The 22217-nt window shown below is 38.6% G+C and overlaps 1 protein-coding gene across 3 annotated transcripts in view; it reads right to left on the bottom strand.

Annotated features, from left to right (window-relative positions):
* LOC126416765 (probable phospholipid-transporting ATPase IIB) overlaps positions 1–22217 on the bottom strand; it is a 173583-nt gene that overhangs the window by 103648 nt on the left and 47718 nt on the right. For all 3 annotated transcript variants that reach the window (XM_050084607.1, XM_050084608.1, XM_050084609.1), the window contains 5 exons: positions 14803–14961; positions 9289–9531; positions 6382–6570; positions 6155–6276; positions 5840–6062 (listed from right to left, as the gene is read on the bottom strand). In XM_050084607.1, coding sequence (XP_049940564.1) covers positions 5840–6062; positions 6155–6276; positions 6382–6570; positions 9289–9531; positions 14803–14961 — 936 coding nt within the window. The remainder of the gene's footprint in view (positions 1–5839; positions 6063–6154; positions 6277–6381; positions 6571–9288; positions 9532–14802; positions 14962–22217) is intronic.

The raw sequence follows: 22217 nt of genomic DNA, 5'->3' as shown, positions 1-22217 counted from the left end.
AATCATATCAAATGTTTTCTCAACTAAACAAGTTTTATTCTATCACATGATTTTCCAAATGGGCAGGGACACTGTCCTTGGTAGAATTATACCTCCCCTGTTGTTGTTGTTGTTGTGGTCTTCAGTCCTGAGCCTGGTTTGATGCAGCTCTCCATGCTAATCTATCCTGTGCAAGCTCCTTCATCTCGCAGTACCTACTGCAACCTACATCCTTCTCAATCTGTTTAGTATATTCATCTCTTCGTCTCCCTCTACGATTTTTAACCTCAATGCTAAATTTGTGATCCCTTGATGCCCCAGGACATGTCCTACCAACCGATCCCTTCTTCTAGTCAAGTTGTGCCACAAACTTCTCTTCTCCCCAATCCCATTCAATACCTCCTCATTAGTTACGTGATCTACCCACCCAATCTGCCCCTGTAAATGTCCTACAATTTAAAACCTGGTTCCTAAATCTCTGTCTTACCATTATATAATCTATCTGATACCTTTTAGTGTCTCCAGGATTCTTCCATGTATACAACCTTCTTTTATGATTGTTGACCCAAGTGTTAGCTGTGATTAAGTTATGCTCTGAGCAAAATTCTACCAGACGGCTTTCTCTTTCATTTCTTAAATCCATATTCACCTACTATGTTTCCTTCTCTCCCTTTTCCTACTGTCGGATTCCAGTCACCCATGACTATTAAATTTTCATCTCCCTTCACTACCTGAATAATTTCTTTTATCTTATCATACATTTCTTCAATTTCTTCATCACCTGCAGAGCTAGTTGGCATATAAACTTGTACTACTGTAGTAGGCATGGGCTTCATGTCTATCTGGCCACAATAATGCATTCACTATGCTGTTTATAGTAGCTTACTCATACTCTTATTTTTTTATTCATTACTAAACCTACTCCTGCATTACCGCTATTTGATTTTGTATTTATAACCCAATATTCACCTGACCAAAAGTCTTGTTCCTCCTGCCACCAAACTTCACTAATTCCCACTATATCTAACTTTAACCTATCCATTTCCCTTTTTAAATTTTCTAACCTACCTGCTCGATTAAGGGATCTGAGATTCCACGCTCCAATCCGTAGAATGCCAGTTTTCTTTCTCGTGATAACGATGTCCTCTTGTAGTCCCCACCTGGAGTTCCGAATGGGGGACTATTTTACCTCCGGAATATTTTACCCAAGAGGATGCCATCATCATTTAACCATACAGTAAAGCTGCATGCCCTCGGGAAATATTACGGCTGTAGTTTCTCCTTGCTTTTAGCCGTTCGCAGTACCACAACAGCAAGGCCATTTTGGTTAGTGTTACAAGGCCAGATCAGTCAATCATCCAGACTGTTGCCCCCGCAACTACTGAAAAGGCTGCTGCCCCTCTTCAGGAACCACACGTTTGTCTGGCCTCTCAACAGATACCCCTCCGTTGTGGTTGCACCTATGGTACGGCTATCTGTATTGTTGAGGCACGCAAGCCTCCCCACCAATGGCAAGGTTCATGGTTCATGGGGGGAGGTACCTCCCCTATCAGACCTTAATATTGTTCAGTAACGCTACATACTACTTCCGTACAACTCAAGATCTAAACAAATTTATTCATTTCAGAACTTTTATCTAATAATTCAAGTAAGGTTAGTAAATATTAATTAATAATGTTTGATGCAAAAATAATGTACTAGTAAATACATTTGTTGAATGTTGAAAACAGGATTGTTCATCACCTTTTAAGGATTATCTGTAATGAAACTTTTGAATTTTTTCAATGGGAGAGGGGGAGGGAATGATATCAAATTGACAATTATTCCTAATATTGGATAAAGGTGTTAAGTAAATGAAGCATTTGTTTCCTGTCAGTAGTATGCTACCTACCAATTGCACACACTATAGCTTTCATTTACTTTTATAATCACCTTCAATGACAAAATGTCACTCACTGTTATGTGCCAACTGCAGACAAAATAAATAGAACATCAAATTAAAAAAGAAACAAACTTGTGTATGCACATATACAAACATGGACACACACATAGTACGGAGCCAACAATAATAAACACGACCATGAGCACTCATACGGTAGTTTGTGGAGGGGGGGGCTTTACCATGGGGCATGCAGTATTTTTAGCATTTTGGAAAATGAATGGCAACTATTCAGCATTCAAGCTTCCAAGGCTAACAGTGTGACGGTGGTTTAATAAGCCTGGTAATAAAACAAGAAAAAAATTTGTTTCATAAAAAACTCACTTTCCTTCTTGAAATCATCTCCTTTAAGGGATACAGACTTGGTCCAGCAATCTTCTAGCTTTTTCCTACCATCGGAAAAATATAGTCTGTCAAACTCTGTAAAATACTAGTTGACTGCAACTATCACTTCCACATCTGATGAAAATTTCTTCCCAGCAAGATAAAGTTCCAAGTTAGGCAATGAGGAGAAGTTAACTGGGACTAAGTCTAGTGAATAGGATGGATGAGGAACCAATTCAAAACACAATTCATGCACTTTCTTCATTTCTATCGCAAATGTGTGGGATGGTGCATTATCCAGATGAAAGTGGGCTTTTTTTTCTTCCAACGTTGGTCTTTTTTTCAGCCAATGCAAATTTCAAATGATCCAGCAATGAAGCATAATTGGGTCCAGTTATTGTTCTGCCTTTTTTCAAGTAATCTATGAGGATTAATCCTTGGGAATCCCAAAAAAACAGTTGTCACCTCCTTACCAGCTGACAAAATGGTCTTTTCCTTATTTGGTGCACTTTCACCAGCCTTTGTCCATTGTTTTGACAGCCATTTTGACTCTGCTGTGTAATAATGGATCCAGGTTACATCAATATTCACAAACAGGCACAAAAGTCTTGCAGATTGTGATTAAATATAGCCCGACAGTGTGTTGAAATGTTGTGCCAGATGAGCTTTTGGTCGAGTGTGGGCAGTCGCAGCACCCACATCGCACACAGCTTCTTCACAGCCAATTCGCTGTGCAGGATATTACACGGTCGCTCAATTGTGATGCCTACAGTGTCAACAATCTTGTAAATTTTTGTTCAGCAGTCTTGCATTACCATATCATGCACTTTGTCAATTGTTTCCTTTGTGGTGACCACAACTGGAAAGCTGCAAAGCACTTAGTCTTCAGGGCTTGTCCGACCATGTTGAAATACATTAATTCAAAAGTAAATGGTCTTCAATGATTGTGCATGGTTGCATGAACTTCATACAATTCTGTTTTGATTTTATCACTTAATGAAACAGTCAAGTATGCAAATCATCATTTATTTAAAAATGATAACCAGTTTCGGCCTTTACACTGGCCATCTGATTGGTGCAGCAGTCCGACCCTTCATATGAAAATGTTTGAGAACAGTACAAAAGTCGGTTTTCTCAGTTTCAACTGCACTCAACAAACTGACCAATTCAGACAGGCGACAACACAAACCACAAGCTGCACATTGTTGAAATTTTATATACAGTCCTTGCAATAATCAACCCCCTCATTCAAGACGGCACAACAAAAATGTTCCATTCTTTCTTGAAAATTTACCCGACTTATCAGCCATCCTTGTAAATGCAAGGAAAGGGAACAGGTTGCTGTATGACTGCTGGTTATACTACTTGGGTACTTGATGACAGCTGCAGGCTGTTTCAGCATTTCAGATTTAGGAGTTGTTCGAAGATTCGAGGCTTACCATGAGTGTTAAAAGCAACATCAAGTTATTGATTCCAATTGAGGGTCTGTTTTCTGTCAGACCTGTGGCTCTAATTGCACGGAACTGCGAGGAACTCCTGGAATGTACACTGCACGTAGATAATCTTATCACCATTCCACACTATCTGCAGTATACTACTAAGACTGGAACCATCAGTATTTAAATGTACATTCACAAGTACCCAAAACTTACAGTCACTAGTTTTCTTAGTTAACTGTTATGTCAAAGTCAGATGTTACAGACTGCCTCCTTATTTCATTGGCAATGATTAGGTAATAATCCTAAAGGTACTTTTGATAGAGGTCTTTGCCATCATCCACAGGCACCTTTGGAGCATATCCAATACAAAACAGTATAATGACATTTGATAAACCTAGATGATGAGGTAATGATGACAGTCGTAAGATCTGCATCTCCTCTCGGGTAACACAATGGCAATGATTTGCATCCTGGCCACTATCCCAAGGTACCTGAGACCACCTCCACATATATTCTGCTGACCCACTCTTATTCTGCATGTAGTTGGTCACTGTCAATGCAATCTCCCATTTCTCCACATTATGTAAATGTTTGCAGTTTCGGACGGTATAAAAACTTCTCTCTCAACACACATTTTCATCAGTGAAAGACTGAAAAGCGTCGGCATTACTGACAACAGTTGCAGTTAAGATCCTACACTTTCAATAGTTTCTATGCTCTTAGTGACATTCACCATCTTCCCATCCCTTCTTACCCTTCCTCCAATGATTCAACTCAGTAGCTCGTACAATCATTTAAACATGTTTGACCTGAAACTTCCAGGATGCAAACTGTAAGCAGCACTGATAACATTCTTACATCAAAAAATGGAAAATCCCGGATGAAATGTAACAATATTGTGAGAAGGAAAGTTGCTACTCAATATATAGTGGAGATGCTGAGTCGCAAATAGGCAAAACAAAAAGACTCTCACAACTAAAGCTTTCAGCCATTAAGGCCTTCGTCAACAATACACACACACACACACACACACACACACACACAGGCATGACTGCAGTCGTGGGTGAGAGTTGCATTTGTGTGCGAGACTTCTTGTGCCTATCTGCAACTCAGCATCTCCACTATATGGTGAGTAGCAACTTTTCTTCTCATAATATTGATAACATTCTTAATTATATATGTAAATGTCACTGAAAGTGGGTGCCAGCAAACAACAACATTCCGCATTCTACAACCACTCAGCAGCAGCCTGAATGGATATCACACAGGTCCCACCGGTAGAATCTAGTCCTCATCTGCAGCTAGGGTTACTCAGTCCTGCTGGGTCCCCATCACCGTTATCCTCCTTGGCCCAACCATGGGCGATGGGCGTCATGTCTATTCTGGCAGGCATTACGTGGCCAACAGACTGTTTGCACAATCCTGTATGTAACTGCTTTCATGACGACTACGGTAACAGAAGTAGCTGAGTCGTCAACAATTGAGGGCCTAATACACCACCAAGTGTGTCTGAGTTATTGTTTCACAATCATCAAAACTTTTGTTGCCACTTTTGCTACCCATTCATGACATATTCCTATTACACATTACACGTGTCTGGAAATAACCTCTTTCATTGTACCACTGATTACTGTCAGTGCCTTTTGTTCAACTTATTTCTCTGTTATGGACTAGCAGTGGTACTTGTCTTTTCCTATGATTTCAATTCTTTGTCTATCCATCACCACATTCCTTCTCTGTGTTTCATATTAGCTTGTTTTCTTTCTTCCAAAATTCCATATAGTGAAAATTGATTTGCATTCCATATGCCAAAAACCAACATTCATATTCACAAGAGACTGTGGAGGAAACAGATGCAAGCCCCAGTGATCATTCTTTGGATTACTCAAATAAAAGTATATATTACAAAATATAAATTTTTGAACAATTCAGTCTTAAATGGGTCCATCTATCGCACATCATTATGAGTGAAAGAGCATCATATTTCGTAATTACATTAATTGGGGAAAATCACTCTCCATTAATGCTATACTCACCATTTGAATGGGGTAATTCATATATATACTGGAAGTGATGAGCCAGATAACCTGTTTAATCTTTACTCTAGCATGCATCAATTTTTATTGTTTATTGTATTCAGACTATATCATATAATTACCTCATCAAATGTTTCTGTGCCGTATGAAACTGTTCCCAAGTGTAGTTTTTTAAATACCATCTCATTTTGTGTCAATGTACCAGTTTTATCACTAAGAAGATATGATATCCTTCCCAGTTCTTCGGGGATTGTTGTGGATCTCACAACAGTACCAGATATCTCACCATCACGCTGTATTGACCAAGAGTAAAAAGCTTTTCCCATGTCCAAGTTCACACGTAAGCTGTTGGGGAAGAGAAGTAGCAGTAAAGCAGTAGAGTTTGGTAGAAAACACTTGAAGTAGAGCAGAATAATAAAAAATCTTAACAATAATACCTTATTGGAATTATGTATGAGAAGAGAAGAACAAAACGGAACATATAACGGTACCAAGGGCCACTGAATCCTTTCAGGCACATCATAACTAATGCCAGACCAATCACAGCGCAGAAAAGCACCTTGAAATGTATAAAAGAAAAAACAATTTTTTTTTCCCAAATGCATGTCAACAAGTACAAGTTGTATGTGGCACATTCAGAATAAGATATGAAAAGTTATTTCACCTTTGTCAACTGATTGATTTCCATATCAAGAAGTCCAACTTTGCTACGAGGCTGAGAGTTGTTCATTACACTGCGTGTTTCTGACCCTGTGTAAATAACAACTCCAAGAGCAGAACCAGATGCAACAACACAATTTGCCCATAATGTATTCTCCACATCCAAACTGTCTTCACTGCCAAAGCCATCATGCTAAAACAAATAGCAGCTACTAATAAAACTGAAATCAATCAATGGATCTGCAATGTATCCTAACCTCTAGTTAATTATCGAGTTGAAGCTACTATCTCTTAAATATTTTGCTATTCAATAGAATGTAAAAAAGTCAGCAGCATAGTTTCAAGAATAGACTCTTCACACACAGGAGAAGGAAAAAAGAACACAACATAATCTAGAACAGTATAATTAGTGAGTAACACACGTATATATATTACAGAATACACACTGACATCATCAACACAGGCAACATGTTATAAAATCCATACTGCAAATAATCAAAACCCTTTGTGTAGCACATTCTGCAAGCAGAGAGCTGATTAACTGCAGCAAGTCACATACACTAGAGACAGATCTACCTCACTACAATAAAAGGTTTTCGCCAAATTCGTCATTCGAAATATGTGACATCATCTTAAAGTGACAGATACATATTTGGTTGCTACGGGCAATGTTTTTACATTGTGTAATAGTTTAAAATGGTGGTTGTATTACATTCACAAATGAAGCTGTGGTAGTTAAGATCACGTACACATTTAATTTGATGAATTCTGAGGAGTGTGATGGGAAGCAATGACACCAGCAGCATGGACGGATGTGGGGAAGGTAGTTGCTATGAGCAGCAAAATCCTTCAGGCTGCCAACCATGGGAATGCATCCTTCATACCTGGCTTCTGATGAACATCTTCCATGTTTTAACTGCAATTCATCTAAACCTAAAAGTAGTCTGAATTGATCTGATTTTACAAATGAACAAATACTCAGGAATGGTATACATTTCAACAAGAAATGAATGAAGCACGCTGTTGACCTAAAGTGGTGCAATTTCTGCAGATTCAGCATTGGGATCACATACTGTTGTCAGTCAATTTATTTAATGCTGTAAGAACAGCACATTATAAAGATTGATAATGGATGCAAATCACTCCATGACTGTTCGGAAATGTGAGTATACGTGTTTGCAGATTACAATCAGTTCACACAGACAACACAACACTAATTTTATGTTAATGGCTGTTCATAAAGTGGAGGCCACAAATAACTTTGCAGCAAGAAGAACATTTGATACAACAGAAGCGAATGTTCATTGGTGCCACCAGATGAAGAATGAATTAAAAATCGCCAGTTTTAAACAAACAAGTTCCAGCAGACCAAATCAGGGAAGACTTCATGAATTAGAACAGCGGGTTGTTCAGAACAACACAATGAGAAATACGCAATTGAGGCTTGCAAATACTCAAAAAATTATCCAAATGAAGACACTGGGGATAAAGAGAAATTTTCCTATTGGATACATTACAAAATTCAAAGCAAGCACAGGCTCGTGCACGTCAATGGTGAAAAGGGTGGGATTTTTGTTACTACACAGAACAAGATTAGCTAAGTGATTTTTCATGGCATTCAACGAGGAACTACTTGCAATCAATGTCATACAATTTGTCTATACAAACAAATGCCTTGATTTTGTCTCTTAGAGCATCCATTCTTTAAGTTTTGATACACTATGTGGACAACATCAACTTCAGAGTTATAGGTTTTCATAGACGAGCCAATGCAAAATATTGACATAAATTATTTACAGAAGGGTAGAAAAACTTGATAGAAACTGCCCTTTGGAAGATCAGTTCAGGTTCTGGAAAAGTGTAGTAACACATGAGGCAACACTTATTTAAGAAGACAGGTTAAAGACAGATAAACCTATGTTTCTAGCATTTTTCGATTTAGAGAGACCTTTTGACAATGTTGGTTGGAATACGCACACTGATGGCAGTAGTAACAAAATAAAGGATTTGGAAAAGCATTTGAACAGAATGGATAGTGTCTAGAAAGGAGGTTATAAGATGAGCATCAACAAAAGTGAAACAAAGATAATGGAAAGCAGTCAAAATTAGGTGATGCTGACAGAATTAGATTAGGAAATGAAACACAAAAATTTGTAGATGAGTTTTACTATTTAGACAACGAAATAACTGACGATGGCTGAATTAGGAAAATATAAAATGTAGATTGGCTAAATGAAGGAAAGCACTTCAAAAAATTCTTAACATCTAATTTAAGTTTTAGGTACACCTTTCTGAAGGAATCTGTCCAGAGTGTAGCCTTGTATGGGAGTGAAACATGGACAATAAGTAGTTCATGTAAGAACAGAAGTTTTTGAAATGTGGTGCTACACAAGAATGATGAAAATTAGGTTGGCAGCTGAAATAACTAATAATGAGGTACTGAATCAAATTATATATATTATAGCACAACTTCACTAAAAGGAGGAATCTGTTGAGAGGTCACATTCTGAGGCATCAAAAGGTAGGTAGGTAGGTGTGTGAGTGAGTGAGTGAGTGAGTGAGTGAGTGAGTGAGGGTGGGAGGGGGGAAGGGGGGAAGGAGGGGGAGAGGGAGACCCAGGCATAAATATATAGTAAGCAGGTTAAAATGGATGCACATTACACTAATTATTCAGAGATGAAGAGACTTATACAGAATAGACATGGAGAGCTGCATCAAACCATTCTTCGAACTGAAGACAACAACAACAATGAATGTACCCACGCACTGACTTTAGTCAGTGAATTTTCCATCATCCAAATAACATAAAATAGAACAGATGCACTGACAACACTTATTCATAAAACAGAGCATTATTTTGCTACAAGGTTTAAAATATTAAACTTATATAACATGAGAGAGAATTTCTTACCCTTGTGAAGGTCCCAATAAAGCTATGAATGTCTCTCTGTGGTTTTTCCACAAAAAGTGATGCCTTTATATCAAACAACTGAAAATCTGAATCGAGTTTCTGAGTGGCAGGCACTGCAAGTCGCAACTTCCAATCCGTCTCACCATCCAACTGGTCAGTGCGAACAAAGCACGCACCTGACCGTTCTGTTGTTCGCAATAAAACCAGGTCAGCTGGAACTCTTTGATCTTTTTCAACAACAATCTAAAAACAAACCATTTTAGAACATTAGAAAAACGTACAATCACACAAAAAAAGTCATAAATTTATTTTGGAGTTAATAAATCTCTCTCTCATACACGCACACAAAAGAGAGAGAGAGAGAGAGAGAGAGAGAGAGAGAGAGAGAGAGAGAGAGAGAGAAGGTGGGAGGCAGGAACAGACGTTGACGTACGTGATTAGTGTCTCTCAGGGAGGCAAGGGGGTAACAAACAGTTTGGAGGGTGGCAGCCAGTTTTGCCTACTAGAAGTTTGTGAGGGACAGGTGGAAAATGCACAGGCTAGGTATCACGTGAAGCACTCATGTCATGGCCGGGGAACAGCAACACAAAAGGCGACAGCCTCCCACATCAAAGACACTAACCCCTTTCTGCACACACTCCCCTCTTCCCCTTTACCTCCTGGATCCCTACTCATCACTCTTGGCACCACTTCCATGTACACCAACATCCCTCATGCCCATGGCCTTGCTGCTCTCTAACACTGCCTCTTCTAATATCTTGCACACACAAAACTAACTACCTCATTCTTTATATGCCTTACCGGCTGTATCTTGACACACTACTACTTTTCCTTTGAAGGTAAAGTATTCACACAAATCCATGCCACAGCCATCAGCACCTGCAGGGCATCCTCCTAAGCCAACCTGTTTATGGGCTATCTAGAGGAAACTTTCCTGGCCTCCCAAAACTCCCAACCCCTAGTCTTGTTCAGTTTCATTGAAGTATCTTCATGATCTGGATACATGATCAAGGTAATGTACCCCCAATCCTTCACAACCTCAACACTTTCTCTCCCATTTGCTTCAGCTTGTCCTACTCAACTCAGTGTGCCACCTTCCTGGACGTTGACCTCCAACTCTATGATGGCTCCATCCATACCTCTGTCTACATCAAAGCCACAAATCATCAACAGCACCTGCATTTCGGCTGCTGTCATCCCTTTCACATCAAACAATCCATCCCATACAGCCTTGCCATCAGTAGACCTGTAGTGATGAGAACTCCCTACCCAGCACCTCACAGAGGCCTTCACAGACAAGCAGTATAGCCCAGACCTAATCGTCAAATAGATTTCCTGTGCCATATGCTCCTACACCCTCAATCCTCACACCACCTACAAAATCAGCAGCAAAGGAGTGCGTCCTAGTCACACTACTGCCCTGGAATGGAAGAGCTGAACCTATCCCTTGTCAGGGCTTTGACTATCAACACGTTGTGAAATGAGGCACATTCTGTCCAGGAATCTTTCCATCCCTCTGTAAGTGGTGTTCTGTCACCCATCCAACCCACAAAAAATCCTACTCCATCATTACATCCCATTACCAACCCCAAACCCTTGCCACAAGGATCATATTCAAGACCCACGTGCAGGACCTGCCCATTCACCAACTTGCACTCCCTACTCCAGTCCTGTCACAACCTTATCCTATCCATCAGAGGTGAGGACACTTGTGAAAGCAGCCGTGTCATATACAAACTCTGCTACAAACACCATACAGCTTTTTTATGGCGGTATGACTACCAATCAACAGTGCACCAGGGTGAATGGTCACTGCCAAAACACTGACAAGAACAAAGTTGACTGCAACATGCAGCTGAGCACAACATGCTCAATTTCTACTGTTCCTTCACAACCCGAGCCATCTAGATCCTTTCCTCCACCACCAGCTTCTCTGAACTATGCAGATGGGATTTACCCCAGCAACACATCCTTCATTCGCGTAACTCACATGGCCTCGATCTCCGGTAACCTACTGTCCCCACACCCACGACACAACAGTTTCCCTTCCTCCATTCTATCACCCCTCCCAATTCATGTCCCCATATCATCTTCAGTGTGCGATGCTTCCCTACTGGCTCTGACACTCATGTATCATACGCCTAGCCCATGCACCTGCCATTCATCCCTCTCACATTCTTAGCTGGCAAACTGGCTGCCTACCTCCGAGCTGCTAGTTACCAATTCCCAACGCCTCTTTCAGCGATATGCCTCTTTGTCCCTCACCCAGCCCACCTGACAATTCCCATGCCAACCTAGACCACCCGCTGAAATGCAGCACTGGCACTGTGTGTCCAGCTAACAAATTGTATGGACATAGGTGTGTGTGTGTGTGTGTGTGTGTGTGTGTGTGTGTGTGTGTGTGTGTGTAAATCTAGCATGTTTTCTTTCTTTTGGTGAGCGCCTATTGAATAAATGTTTCTGCTTTTTGGTGACTGGTTTCCTTTACTCCTAAAGTACATGGCACATTTAAAAGGATTTTAGAACCTTGGAATGATGCAGAAATTTATTGAGATACTTACAGAATTGGTAGACACATTATTTTGTAGCAAGCAACAAGTTTCACATAAAAGTTTCTAAGCGCCTTTTTGGTTCTATGTGACTTATCTGTAATACAGCAAACATCCCACCATAATCAATTTCTTCCCACACTTGTTGCAGCAAATCGGGCATAACTTGTGCAACGGCAACATGGATTCAATTTTTCAAGTTGGCTAAACTGTTTGGTAGGGAAGAATGTAAACATGCTCTTTAATGAAACACCAAGAATAAAAAAAGTTAAGTTATATCAAGCCTGGGGTGGCCATGCAATTGGCCTTTCATGGCCAATCCACTGACCTGGGAAAAGATTTTTCGGGAAACCTTGAATTTCCATGAGGAAAAGAGATGGTGGAGAGTTTTGCTGGTAATAAACCACCTCACATCAGTGATTTTCATCGACCTGTGGAATTAAAAAGTTTTCAAGCATATCAAGATACACAATACCATTGGCAGTTTTCTCCACAAAGAATAAAAGGGCTGTAAGCTTTCTTTGCTAAATGTACAAAACGCATTAACTTTGGGGCTTCCGTGAATGTGTTCCAGGGTTGCATGTGAATTTATGCCAACAGCTGTTACAGAGTTTCTTTAAAGAAACCAAAGCACACAGCAAGCAAGCTTCATACAAGTGAAAGTAGCAATTTCAATAGTGCACTATGCTGGCGTTCCTGGTGGTGGAATGAGCCACTGATGCACTTCGTGAATCAAACTTGAGGTTGTTTGCTACAAAATGACAAATCTACTGATTCAACCCAACTTCACCACAGGATCAACATAGCCCAGCTATAACCAACACCTTTTCGGCTTTTTTCACACCAGATCTCCAGTTGCTTTCTAGTTCACCTTATCTCTCGCCATATATTTTTATTTTCATTTTCTTTTTAGCCTCATGTTACACTTTCCACCTTCTAATACCATGTCACCCTCACAACATCCCCACATCGACCCCATTAAGTTTTATTTACATTCCCTCCGCAAACATGCCTTCGCCCTAGCCAGATTACACCCCCATATTTTATTTTCTCAGGCTTGTCTGACATTTGGCATTACCCCCAAAGGCCTCACACTTAAAGTTCCCATCTCTGGCTGTAATCCTTCTTTCCATCAGTCCCTGTACCAGTTCCAAACTGAACAATCTATTGCCCTCACCCATCTAATCCTTCTCCTACACATCAACTCAGCCAATGGGATGGATATGTGTGTGTCGCGCGCACGCGAGTGTATACCAGTCCTTTTTTCCCCCTAAGGTAAGTCTTTCCGCTCCCGGAATTGGAATGCCTCCTTACCCTCTCCCTTAAAACCCACATCCTTTCGTCTTTCCCTCTCCTTCCCTCTTTCCTGATGGGGCAACAGTTTGTTCCGAAAGCTTGAATTTCATGTGTATGTTTGTGTGTCTATCGACCTGCCAGCACTTTCGTTCGGTAAGTCACATCATCTGTGTTTTTATATATATATATATATATATATATATATATATATATATATATATATATATATATAATAGAGGGAAACATTCCACGTGAGAAAAGTGTCTGTGTATGTGTATGTGCGGATGGATATGTGTGTGTATGCGTATGTTTGTGTGTCTATCGACCTGCCAGCACTTTCGTTCGGTAAGTCACATCATCTGTGTTTTATATATATATATATATATATATATATATATATATATATATAATAGAGGGAAACATTCCACGTGAGAAAAGTGTCTGTGTATGTGTATGTGCGGATGGATATGTGTGTGTATGCGAGTGTATACCACCCCTTTTTTCCCCCTAAGGTAAGTCTTTCCCTTAAAACCCACATCCTTTCGTCTTTCCCTCTCCTTCCCTCTTTCCTGATGAAGCAGCCATTGGTTGCGAAAGCTAGAATTTTGTGTGTATGTTTGTGTTTGTTTGTGTGTCTATCAACCTGCCAGGGCTTTCGTTTGGTAAGTCACTTATATATATATTCAGTTTGCTTAGTTAATATGAGACTGTGATCTCATACTGGTAACACATTGCTGCAAATGTTCTCAAATCACTTGTGATTCCTTAACTCCTCGTTCTTTCCAAATACTTCACTGCTTGCACAAATTTGGGATATTGGCTCACATAAATTAAAACTCTTTCCATAATTTTACTGAAATATGTATGTATCATCAACACATTTGTCATTAATACTCTTTACACTCCCAAAGGCCGGTCCACACACAATGGTATGCTTGGGTAGGTATCTGCACTAATGTCTATTTGTTGTAATTTCCTGCTCACATGCTCCAACTTGTCTGTGCAGATGTGATTTGAGCCCACAGACTTGAGCAATTTTGCTCAAATCTTCAACTCCAACTTCTAGGTGTGCTCACGCCATACCTGTGCAAATCTCTCGTTCACATGCTACAATCTGTCTGCACAGATTTGACATGCACAGACATTTGGGAAACCAGACTGTTATGTGTGGATGGGCCTAAACATAGTTCCTCTTATTAAATGCTAATCATCAACACACAACTGTTTAAAGTCAAAGAGTGATCTAACATTTCTTCCCTCCCTCTTACAGCCAACTGCTTGGACAAATACAAAAATATACTGCCTAGTTAACTTTACACTAAATACACCAGTGCAGTAACAAACAATCATAGCAGTATCCAAATGATCTATGTCCACATCTTCACAAAGGACGTATTCTAATGCCTAGCTATCATCATTATTTTGTAACTGACAACTATATTTATGAATAAAAATCCTGTAATGAAACTATCCTTTGGACTACTTTAACATTGAAGTCATTGCCCATGCTCATCTGCAAAAACACAAGTTGCATCTTTCCTTCCCCCTTAAAAAGTAACCATTAGATTTCCTCAACATTTTAGAATAGTATTCCATGAAATACAATGATTTCTAGGTCTCTTACACTACGAAACAATATAAAGTTCAGAACAACACTTTTCTTACTTACCAAATCACCAACACGTAATTTAGATGATGGTACTAGTTCAGGTGTGTCTCTACCTCGAACAAGACGCCTGTAGCGTTGACTGTTTACTTCCTTGTCCCTTTGATGACGTCTGAAGTCATCTATTGCTTCACGGCAAATTGTAACGGTTAGGACAAAACTCTGTCACAAAGAGAGAAACTGGTGATACCTAACTTCGCAAGTGACACATAGAGAGGAAAAGAAACAATCTTAAGTGTTGAACATCACTCAATAAATCATCTTATAAATGGAGGGCATGATCAGAATACAATAGGATGAGAAACAAAATAATCCCCATGTCTTATTTAAAGAATCACTCTTGAATTTGACTGAAATGACTTAGAAATTAATCTAATGGTCTGTTCTGAAAAGGGTCATTCCAGCCAAACTGAGCCTGAGGCTTATTTTTTGAAAAAAATGCCAAATTTAACAATGTTATAGTTTTTTGAATCTACAAAAGTTGAATTTTACTGTCCTGAAAAAATTATAAAAATTACATAATTAGCTGAGGAAATATAGTTAAACAAAGTTGGTGATTCTACAGATGAGGATGGAAAAGAAAAGGTTTGCTTTTTGTGTTGGCAGCTGTTTAAATTTGGGTTGCAGTGATTGTTGATGTTTTAATTGTTAAATTTCAAGATCAGAATCTTATCTTTCTGACAAACTTCAGTTTTTAAAGAAAGGTAAGTTATTAAGTATGCAGCTAATTCACAAAAGTTACTATGTATTTAGTGTCCCACCCGTGACAAAAAACATGAAAAAGTTTACCTTCTAACTCAGCAATTATAATAATTCCATGTATTTTAGGTTAGAAGTAAGAAAAACAAATAAAAACATCCAATGAACCATAAGGCACCTTCTAAGTTGTAAATGATCATTTATAAATGTTAAAAGAAATTGTGTCCCACCCGTGACAGGTTTTTGATGTTACTCAAATCTAAACCATTTGACACTTCTTGTTATTGTTAAGTTAAATTGGTTGATATAACAAGTGCTTTGATGGTTTACACTAAATAAAAACTTATGAGAAAACTTCGCGAAAAACTGAAGAAAGGTACCAGCAAGTACAATGTCCATAAAGAAAAAGAAAGAGAGCGGGATAAAAGAAGAAGGGAAAATATGAAGATGAAGGTATCCTCCAGTGAAAAATCTTTATTGGAATATTGAAAGAAGGAAGCTGAAAGAAAAAGGAAGTACAGACTTAAACTAAAATCCGTATTAATTAAAGATCAGTCTGAGATCTGTATTTCCCAGTTAGGATCATATAAATGTCCTCAGTCTCTTGGCAAAGCTGTTTCTCGGGTAAAGAAGGTGCTTCCTTCAAGCCCCTCAAAAAAATCAGCAGTAATAAAAAAGCTTGTAAGTGAAAGCTTACCTAAAAAGGTAGTAAAGCAGATTTTCCCAGTAGTGAAGAAAACATCTCGTAAACTTACAGGTGATAATCTGCTCAAAATACAAAATTTTTTCACGAATGATGAAATCAGCAGGCAGACACCTGGTATAAAGGATGTAAAGTCTATTGTAGACCATGAAACTGGGAAAAGAGTTAGCTTGCAGAAACGTCACATGAATATGACAGTTAAGGAAGCATTTTTTCTTTTTAAGCAAGAAAATCCAGATATTGATATCAAGATTTCAAAATTCTACGAGTTGCGGCCTAAAAATGTTGTTCTAACGTCTCAAATGCCTCACAATGTATGTGTGTGCAGATATCATGCTAGCTTCAACTTCATCATTGAAGCCATTCACAAAGAAATAGCTAGTTTCCCTACTACTCACACTCACCTTATGAATCTTGTTTACTGTGATGTAGAAAGCGAAATATGCATGACAAATCAATGCAAGAAATGCATCATGAATTTACACACATTAATAGATGGAAAGTTTGATTTGTGTGACATAATATCTTGGAGAAAATGGACCGAACATGAGTGTCACCCTAAACAGACTACTACCAGTGGAACACTGTGAAGCTCTCTCTGAACTTCAGTCTCAACTAAAAACATTCAAGGAGCACTTCTTTGTCAAAAGGATGCAATCTGGAGCTTTCAAGACTGTGAAACCATCAGTTAGTGATGATGAAGTGATATTGCAAATAGATTTTGCAGAAAACTATGTAGCACTGGCACAAGATGAGATACAAAGTGCCCACTGGAGTCATACACAGATTACAGTGGTCACTATTTGTGTTTGGATGAAAACAGGGCTACAGTCATTTGCAATTGTGAGCGATGAACTGTGTCTCGACAAGTACTCAGTTTATGCATGTTTGAAGAGTATAAGTAAGCTGAAACAAGAGCTTCCCAATTTGACCTCGATACAATTTTTTCTGATGGTTGCGCAGGTCACCTTTGCTACATGATTCAAGACTTTGGAGTGTCTGGAGAATGGTTTTTTTTTTTTTTTTTTTTTTTTTTTTTTTTTTTTTTTTTTTTTTTGCAACATCACATGGGAAAGGTGCAGTGGATGGCATTGGAGCTGTAACAAAAAGGGCTGTTTGGAATAAAGTTAAGCAAAGAAAAGTCATCATCAGCAATGCACAGGAATTTTTAAACTGTGCCAAATCATCTGTTTCTGGAATAAACTTTCTTCTTCTGACAAAAGATCATATTGATGAAAACAGAGACCTTCTGGATGGTCGCTGGAAAGCTGTTAAAAAAATAAAAGATATTCGCAGCAAGCATTACTTCAACGGTTACAATACCTGTAACCTAGTATGTGGTAGAACTTTCCTAAAATCAGATTTAGAGAAAGTGGAGGTTTTCCCACTTTCGCCCAACATACATTCACTAATCTACACAGATTCTGAGATGAGTGATGAGGAATCATATCCTGATGTCCTGTTGATACCCAATTCCCAAGAAGTTACAGGTTCAGAACCAGCTGTGGAACAAATCATGCCAGGAACATTTATTTTAGATGAGTTCCAAATTGCAAGAAAGAAATCCACTACATACAGATATGATGCAATTGCACAGAGAAGTGTAGAAGAGAATGGGGAAATACAGATTATGTGTATGCGATCTGTTGGGGACTCAGCAAAGGTATTTAAAGCTGACAAGCAGAATGTATCCTACGTCGAGTTTAAACAAGTTCTTGCTATTCTCCCGAATCCAAATTTCAAACATGTTAGGGACACCTTATATTATGAGTTTCCCGGCAATTTAGACATTTTCGAAAGTGGGTGAGAGGTCAAGTGTATTTTTTCAAAGTGGTACATTCTTCAAGTGAAATTATTAAGTACTCAGAACTGTAAACCAATACTATACCAAAATTTATATTATTTATGAGCAACAAAAATGTTCTACAAAGTTATTAAAACTTAAAGTGCCCTCTAAGTATATGTTACCTACCGATTCATAGCTAACTGACATAATAAAATCAGTTCAAATTAAAAAAAAGATTGTACTTCACATGAGTCCCACCCGTGACAATTCCTTGTCCCACCCGTGACAGTCTTTGATTGCAATTATTGTAAGTAAGTATTACTAATCTAATATTTATTGATATTATGTTATGTAGAGAATTGTTTTATTAATGTGAATTCAATATTTTCAAAAGAAAATAAGTGCATAAATCACAGAATTCTTCTAAAAAGTTGGTGGTTATTCAATCAGATGGCGGCGCGTGTAGACGTACTAATAAACCGATCCGCGGAAAATTACGAGTCTTTAAATCCTGTGTGTGTAAAATACAGTAAGAAGGTGAAATATGGTGTTAAACTATGTTCATGGTCACAGAAATGGATCCATCGTCAATGTTTAAACGTCTTAGAGGAAAAAAACATGACCTGTGACTGTGGAAATGTGCACTGTAACTATCGTCATATCGTGTGTTTACAAACGGAATGCGAAGAAGAATGCACGACGTCTTCATTAAAATATGATCTTATGTTAGCTAAACTATATGTAGAGAAGCTTGAATCAGTGATAGATAGTGTACAGAAGCTGGAAGAAGTGATAGACCATTCAAAGGGTAGTGAAATGGTTGTAAACGAACAAAACGGTAACTTTATTAGGCCTAAAAAGTTTTGTCGTGTTAATCGTAACGAAAACAACTTTCGTCTCCCACAAGCAAATAAGTTTGAATTTTTAACGTGTGATGAATATGAAATATGTGAAAAGAGCCAAAGAAAGGAAGTACTTTCATCAAATGCAGTGACCACAAATCATTTCAGTAGGCCTACGAAGTCCTGTAATAACAAGAAAGGAAGTATCAGAAAATACATGGAACATACTTATCGTGCAAACAAGATATCTACCAATACAGGTAAGAAGAAAAAAGAAGATATTTTCATACTTTCAGACAGTCATGGAAAGGGCTTAGCCGACATTTTGTGTAACATGCAAACTATATTCAAGGTTAGTGGAATAACGAAACCGGGTGCCCCTTTGCGCGAAGTTTTAAAAGACTGTGAACATTCTTTGAAGCTTGGAAGCAACTGTCTAATAATAGGAGGTGCTAATGATGTTTATAGGAACGAGGGCAAACTCGCCACAAGAGCTCTAAGAAGTACATTACAGAAAATTACAGATGTAAGTTCTTCATTGCCAGTATCCCACAAAGACACGATCTTATAGAAGAATCCTGTGTCAACAAAGAAGGACATACCATCCGCAGAGAGAAGTCATTTTACAAGGCATGGGCTTCACAGAAATAAACTCGGAAAATCATTCATTAGTCGTGAAATCCTTAATGCAGTGAAGGCAGTTAAGGACAAGAATAGCACGACCATACCACTTCCACCACCAAACACAGCAACTGAAAATTTCCAAGAAGAAAATGAAACAATCACTGACAACAGGTCCAGCACTAGAATCTCCACTATCGTCAAAAACAGCTGAGATAAATGATTCAACTAGGACAGAAATTTCCAAAGCAGCTTCAGCAGAAGCAGCTACATACTACGCAACTGCATCATTAACAAGAAAAAAAAAAACGCCTGATGTGCCAACAGCCAATGACCTTTCATCAGTATTGGCCGCTCCTCAGTATTCAACAGTGAAAGACTTTTCACCAGCTTCACCATCATCAGCAGTAACAGAAGCAAACAGAAGAAGCACAAGAACCAGGAAACTTTCAACTCTACAGGATTTTTGGAACCCGGCCTCAGTTACAAGACTAACATAAGGCACATACTTTCAGATACACCAACTTCCAAGTCAAACCGGCAACAGACTCACCTCCACTGTCATCAACAGAAGAATAACCATGCCACCAGCTCATCTGAAGGATTTTTTAGCATCAGGTCTAAAGGGAAAGGCGCCACCAAGATAAGTGAAAACAAATGCCTAACAGTGTTTCACCAAAACATTCAAGCCATAAAGAACAAAGCACAACAGCTAGAAGTAGAATTGGAAAAATTTGATAGCCAAATTTTGTGTATCACTGAACACTGGTGCAAAGGGAAGCAAATTGAACACATTGCATTAGCCTCATTTGACCTTGCATGTTACTATAGCAGAATCTCAATGAATGGTGGAGGTTCATGTATCTATGTAAAAAAAGGTATGTCATTTAAAGTAAGATATGATCTTTCAGATCTAGGTGAGGACAAACATTTCGAACTTTCCGCGGTTGAAATAATAGGACCTGGCATAGCAAAAAAATTAGTCATATTTTGTGTGTACCGCTCTCCTAGTGGAGACACTGATATATTCTTCTCAAAACTGAATCAAAGCTTAGACAAGGTTTCTGGACCAAAAGCAAATGTAATTATCTGTGGTGACTTAAACATTAATATGATGAAGCCTGATAAGGCTAGCAACATATATGTGAATATTCTAAGCTGTTATGGAATATCCTCCCTTGTTAATTGTCCAACTAGAATAATGAAAGAATCCTCCTCATCTATAGATCATGTAGCTACAGATATTGATAGTAAAAATGTCATATTGTTGTCCAAAACCTGGGCCTAGCAGACCACCTCTGCCAGATCTTAAAAACTAACTTTCATGTAGAAACTCCTCCTAAACTTTGTACATACAAAAGAATGTTTTCCAAATCAGCCCTGCATCAGTTTAAATCCCAGCTAGAATATGAAGATTGGAGGGAAGTCTATGCAGAAACCAACGCAAATCAGAAATTTATCAAGTTCATGTCAATTTTTAAACTCAGATTTGAAGAGATGTTTCCCAAAACTCTTTATCAAATTAAAACTACAAAGAGAAATCAGTGGGTGACTACAGGTATCAAAAAATCCTCAGAAACTCTTAGATATCTCAACTCCATAAAAAATAATCAATCTAACCCAGAAGTTCTGCAATCCTACAAAAAGTACAGGAAAATTTACAGAAAGGTGTTGCTAGCCGCAAAAAAACTTTCAAACAACAAAATATTACTTGAAGCTGAAAACAAGAGCAAAGCAGCCTGGAACATCGTCAAACAGGAAACATCTAACTCTGCTAAAAAGGACCTCAATTCACATATTAAAAACAAAGATGTACCAGTAGGTAGCCCTAAAAAATTAGCTGATTTTGTAAACTCATATTTCAGTAGTATTGCAAAAAAATTACAGCAGAAATTTCCAGATACATATGATTTACCTACTCAGAACCAGCCAACAAACTCAATGGTGCTCTTGCCAACTACAGAAAGGGAAGTGGCACTAGTAGTACACCAACTAAAAAATAAAACTTCAGTAGGACTTGATGAAATCCCAGTCTGCGTAATTAAAGATTGTATAGACTCCATAAAGGGCCCATTAACAGACATAATTAATGAATCTTTCGAATCTGGATACTTTCCGGAGTACCTAAAACAAGCAAAAGTTATACCTATCCTTAAAAACGGAGATGTGGAAAATGTAGAGAACTACAGGCCGATCTCTATACTGTCTATCATTTCTAAAATAATAGAAATACTAGTCAAAAAGAGACTGCTAAATTACCTGAATAAATATAATCTTCTTTCCAATGACCAATTTGGTTTTAGGCCCGGAAAAGGCACACAATATGCTATAGCACAGTTCACTAAAGTAATTTTAGAAGCACTGGACAAAGGTGAAAATGTAAGTGGTATCTTTTTAGACTTGTCCAAGGCCTTTGATACAGTTGACCACAAAATCTTACTTCATAAATTAGGTTGGTTGGTTGGTTGGTTTGGGGAGGGAGACCAGACAGCGTGGTCATCGGTCTCATCGGATTAGGGAAGGATTGGGAAGGAAGTCGGCCGTGCCCTTTCAGAGGAACCATCCTGGCATTTGCCTGGAGTGATTTAGGGAAATCACGGAAAACCTAAATCAGGATGGCCGGACGCGGGATTGAACCGTCGTCCTCCCGAATGCGAGTCCAGTGTCTAACCACTGCGCCACCCCGCTCGGTCATAAATTAGGGCAAATAGGAATAAGAGGTGTGACAAAGAAGTGGTTCAAATCATACTTGGAAAACAGAGTTCAA

The sequence above is a fragment of the Schistocerca serialis genome, chromosome 8 (assembly GCF_023864345.2).
Source record: "Schistocerca serialis cubense isolate TAMUIC-IGC-003099 chromosome 8, iqSchSeri2.2, whole genome shotgun sequence".
NCBI classification, from domain to species: Eukaryota; Metazoa; Arthropoda; class Insecta; order Orthoptera; family Acrididae; genus Schistocerca; species Schistocerca serialis.
The sequence above is the reverse complement of the archived record's forward strand: the minus strand, read 5'-3'. Positions and strand labels throughout refer to the sequence as shown.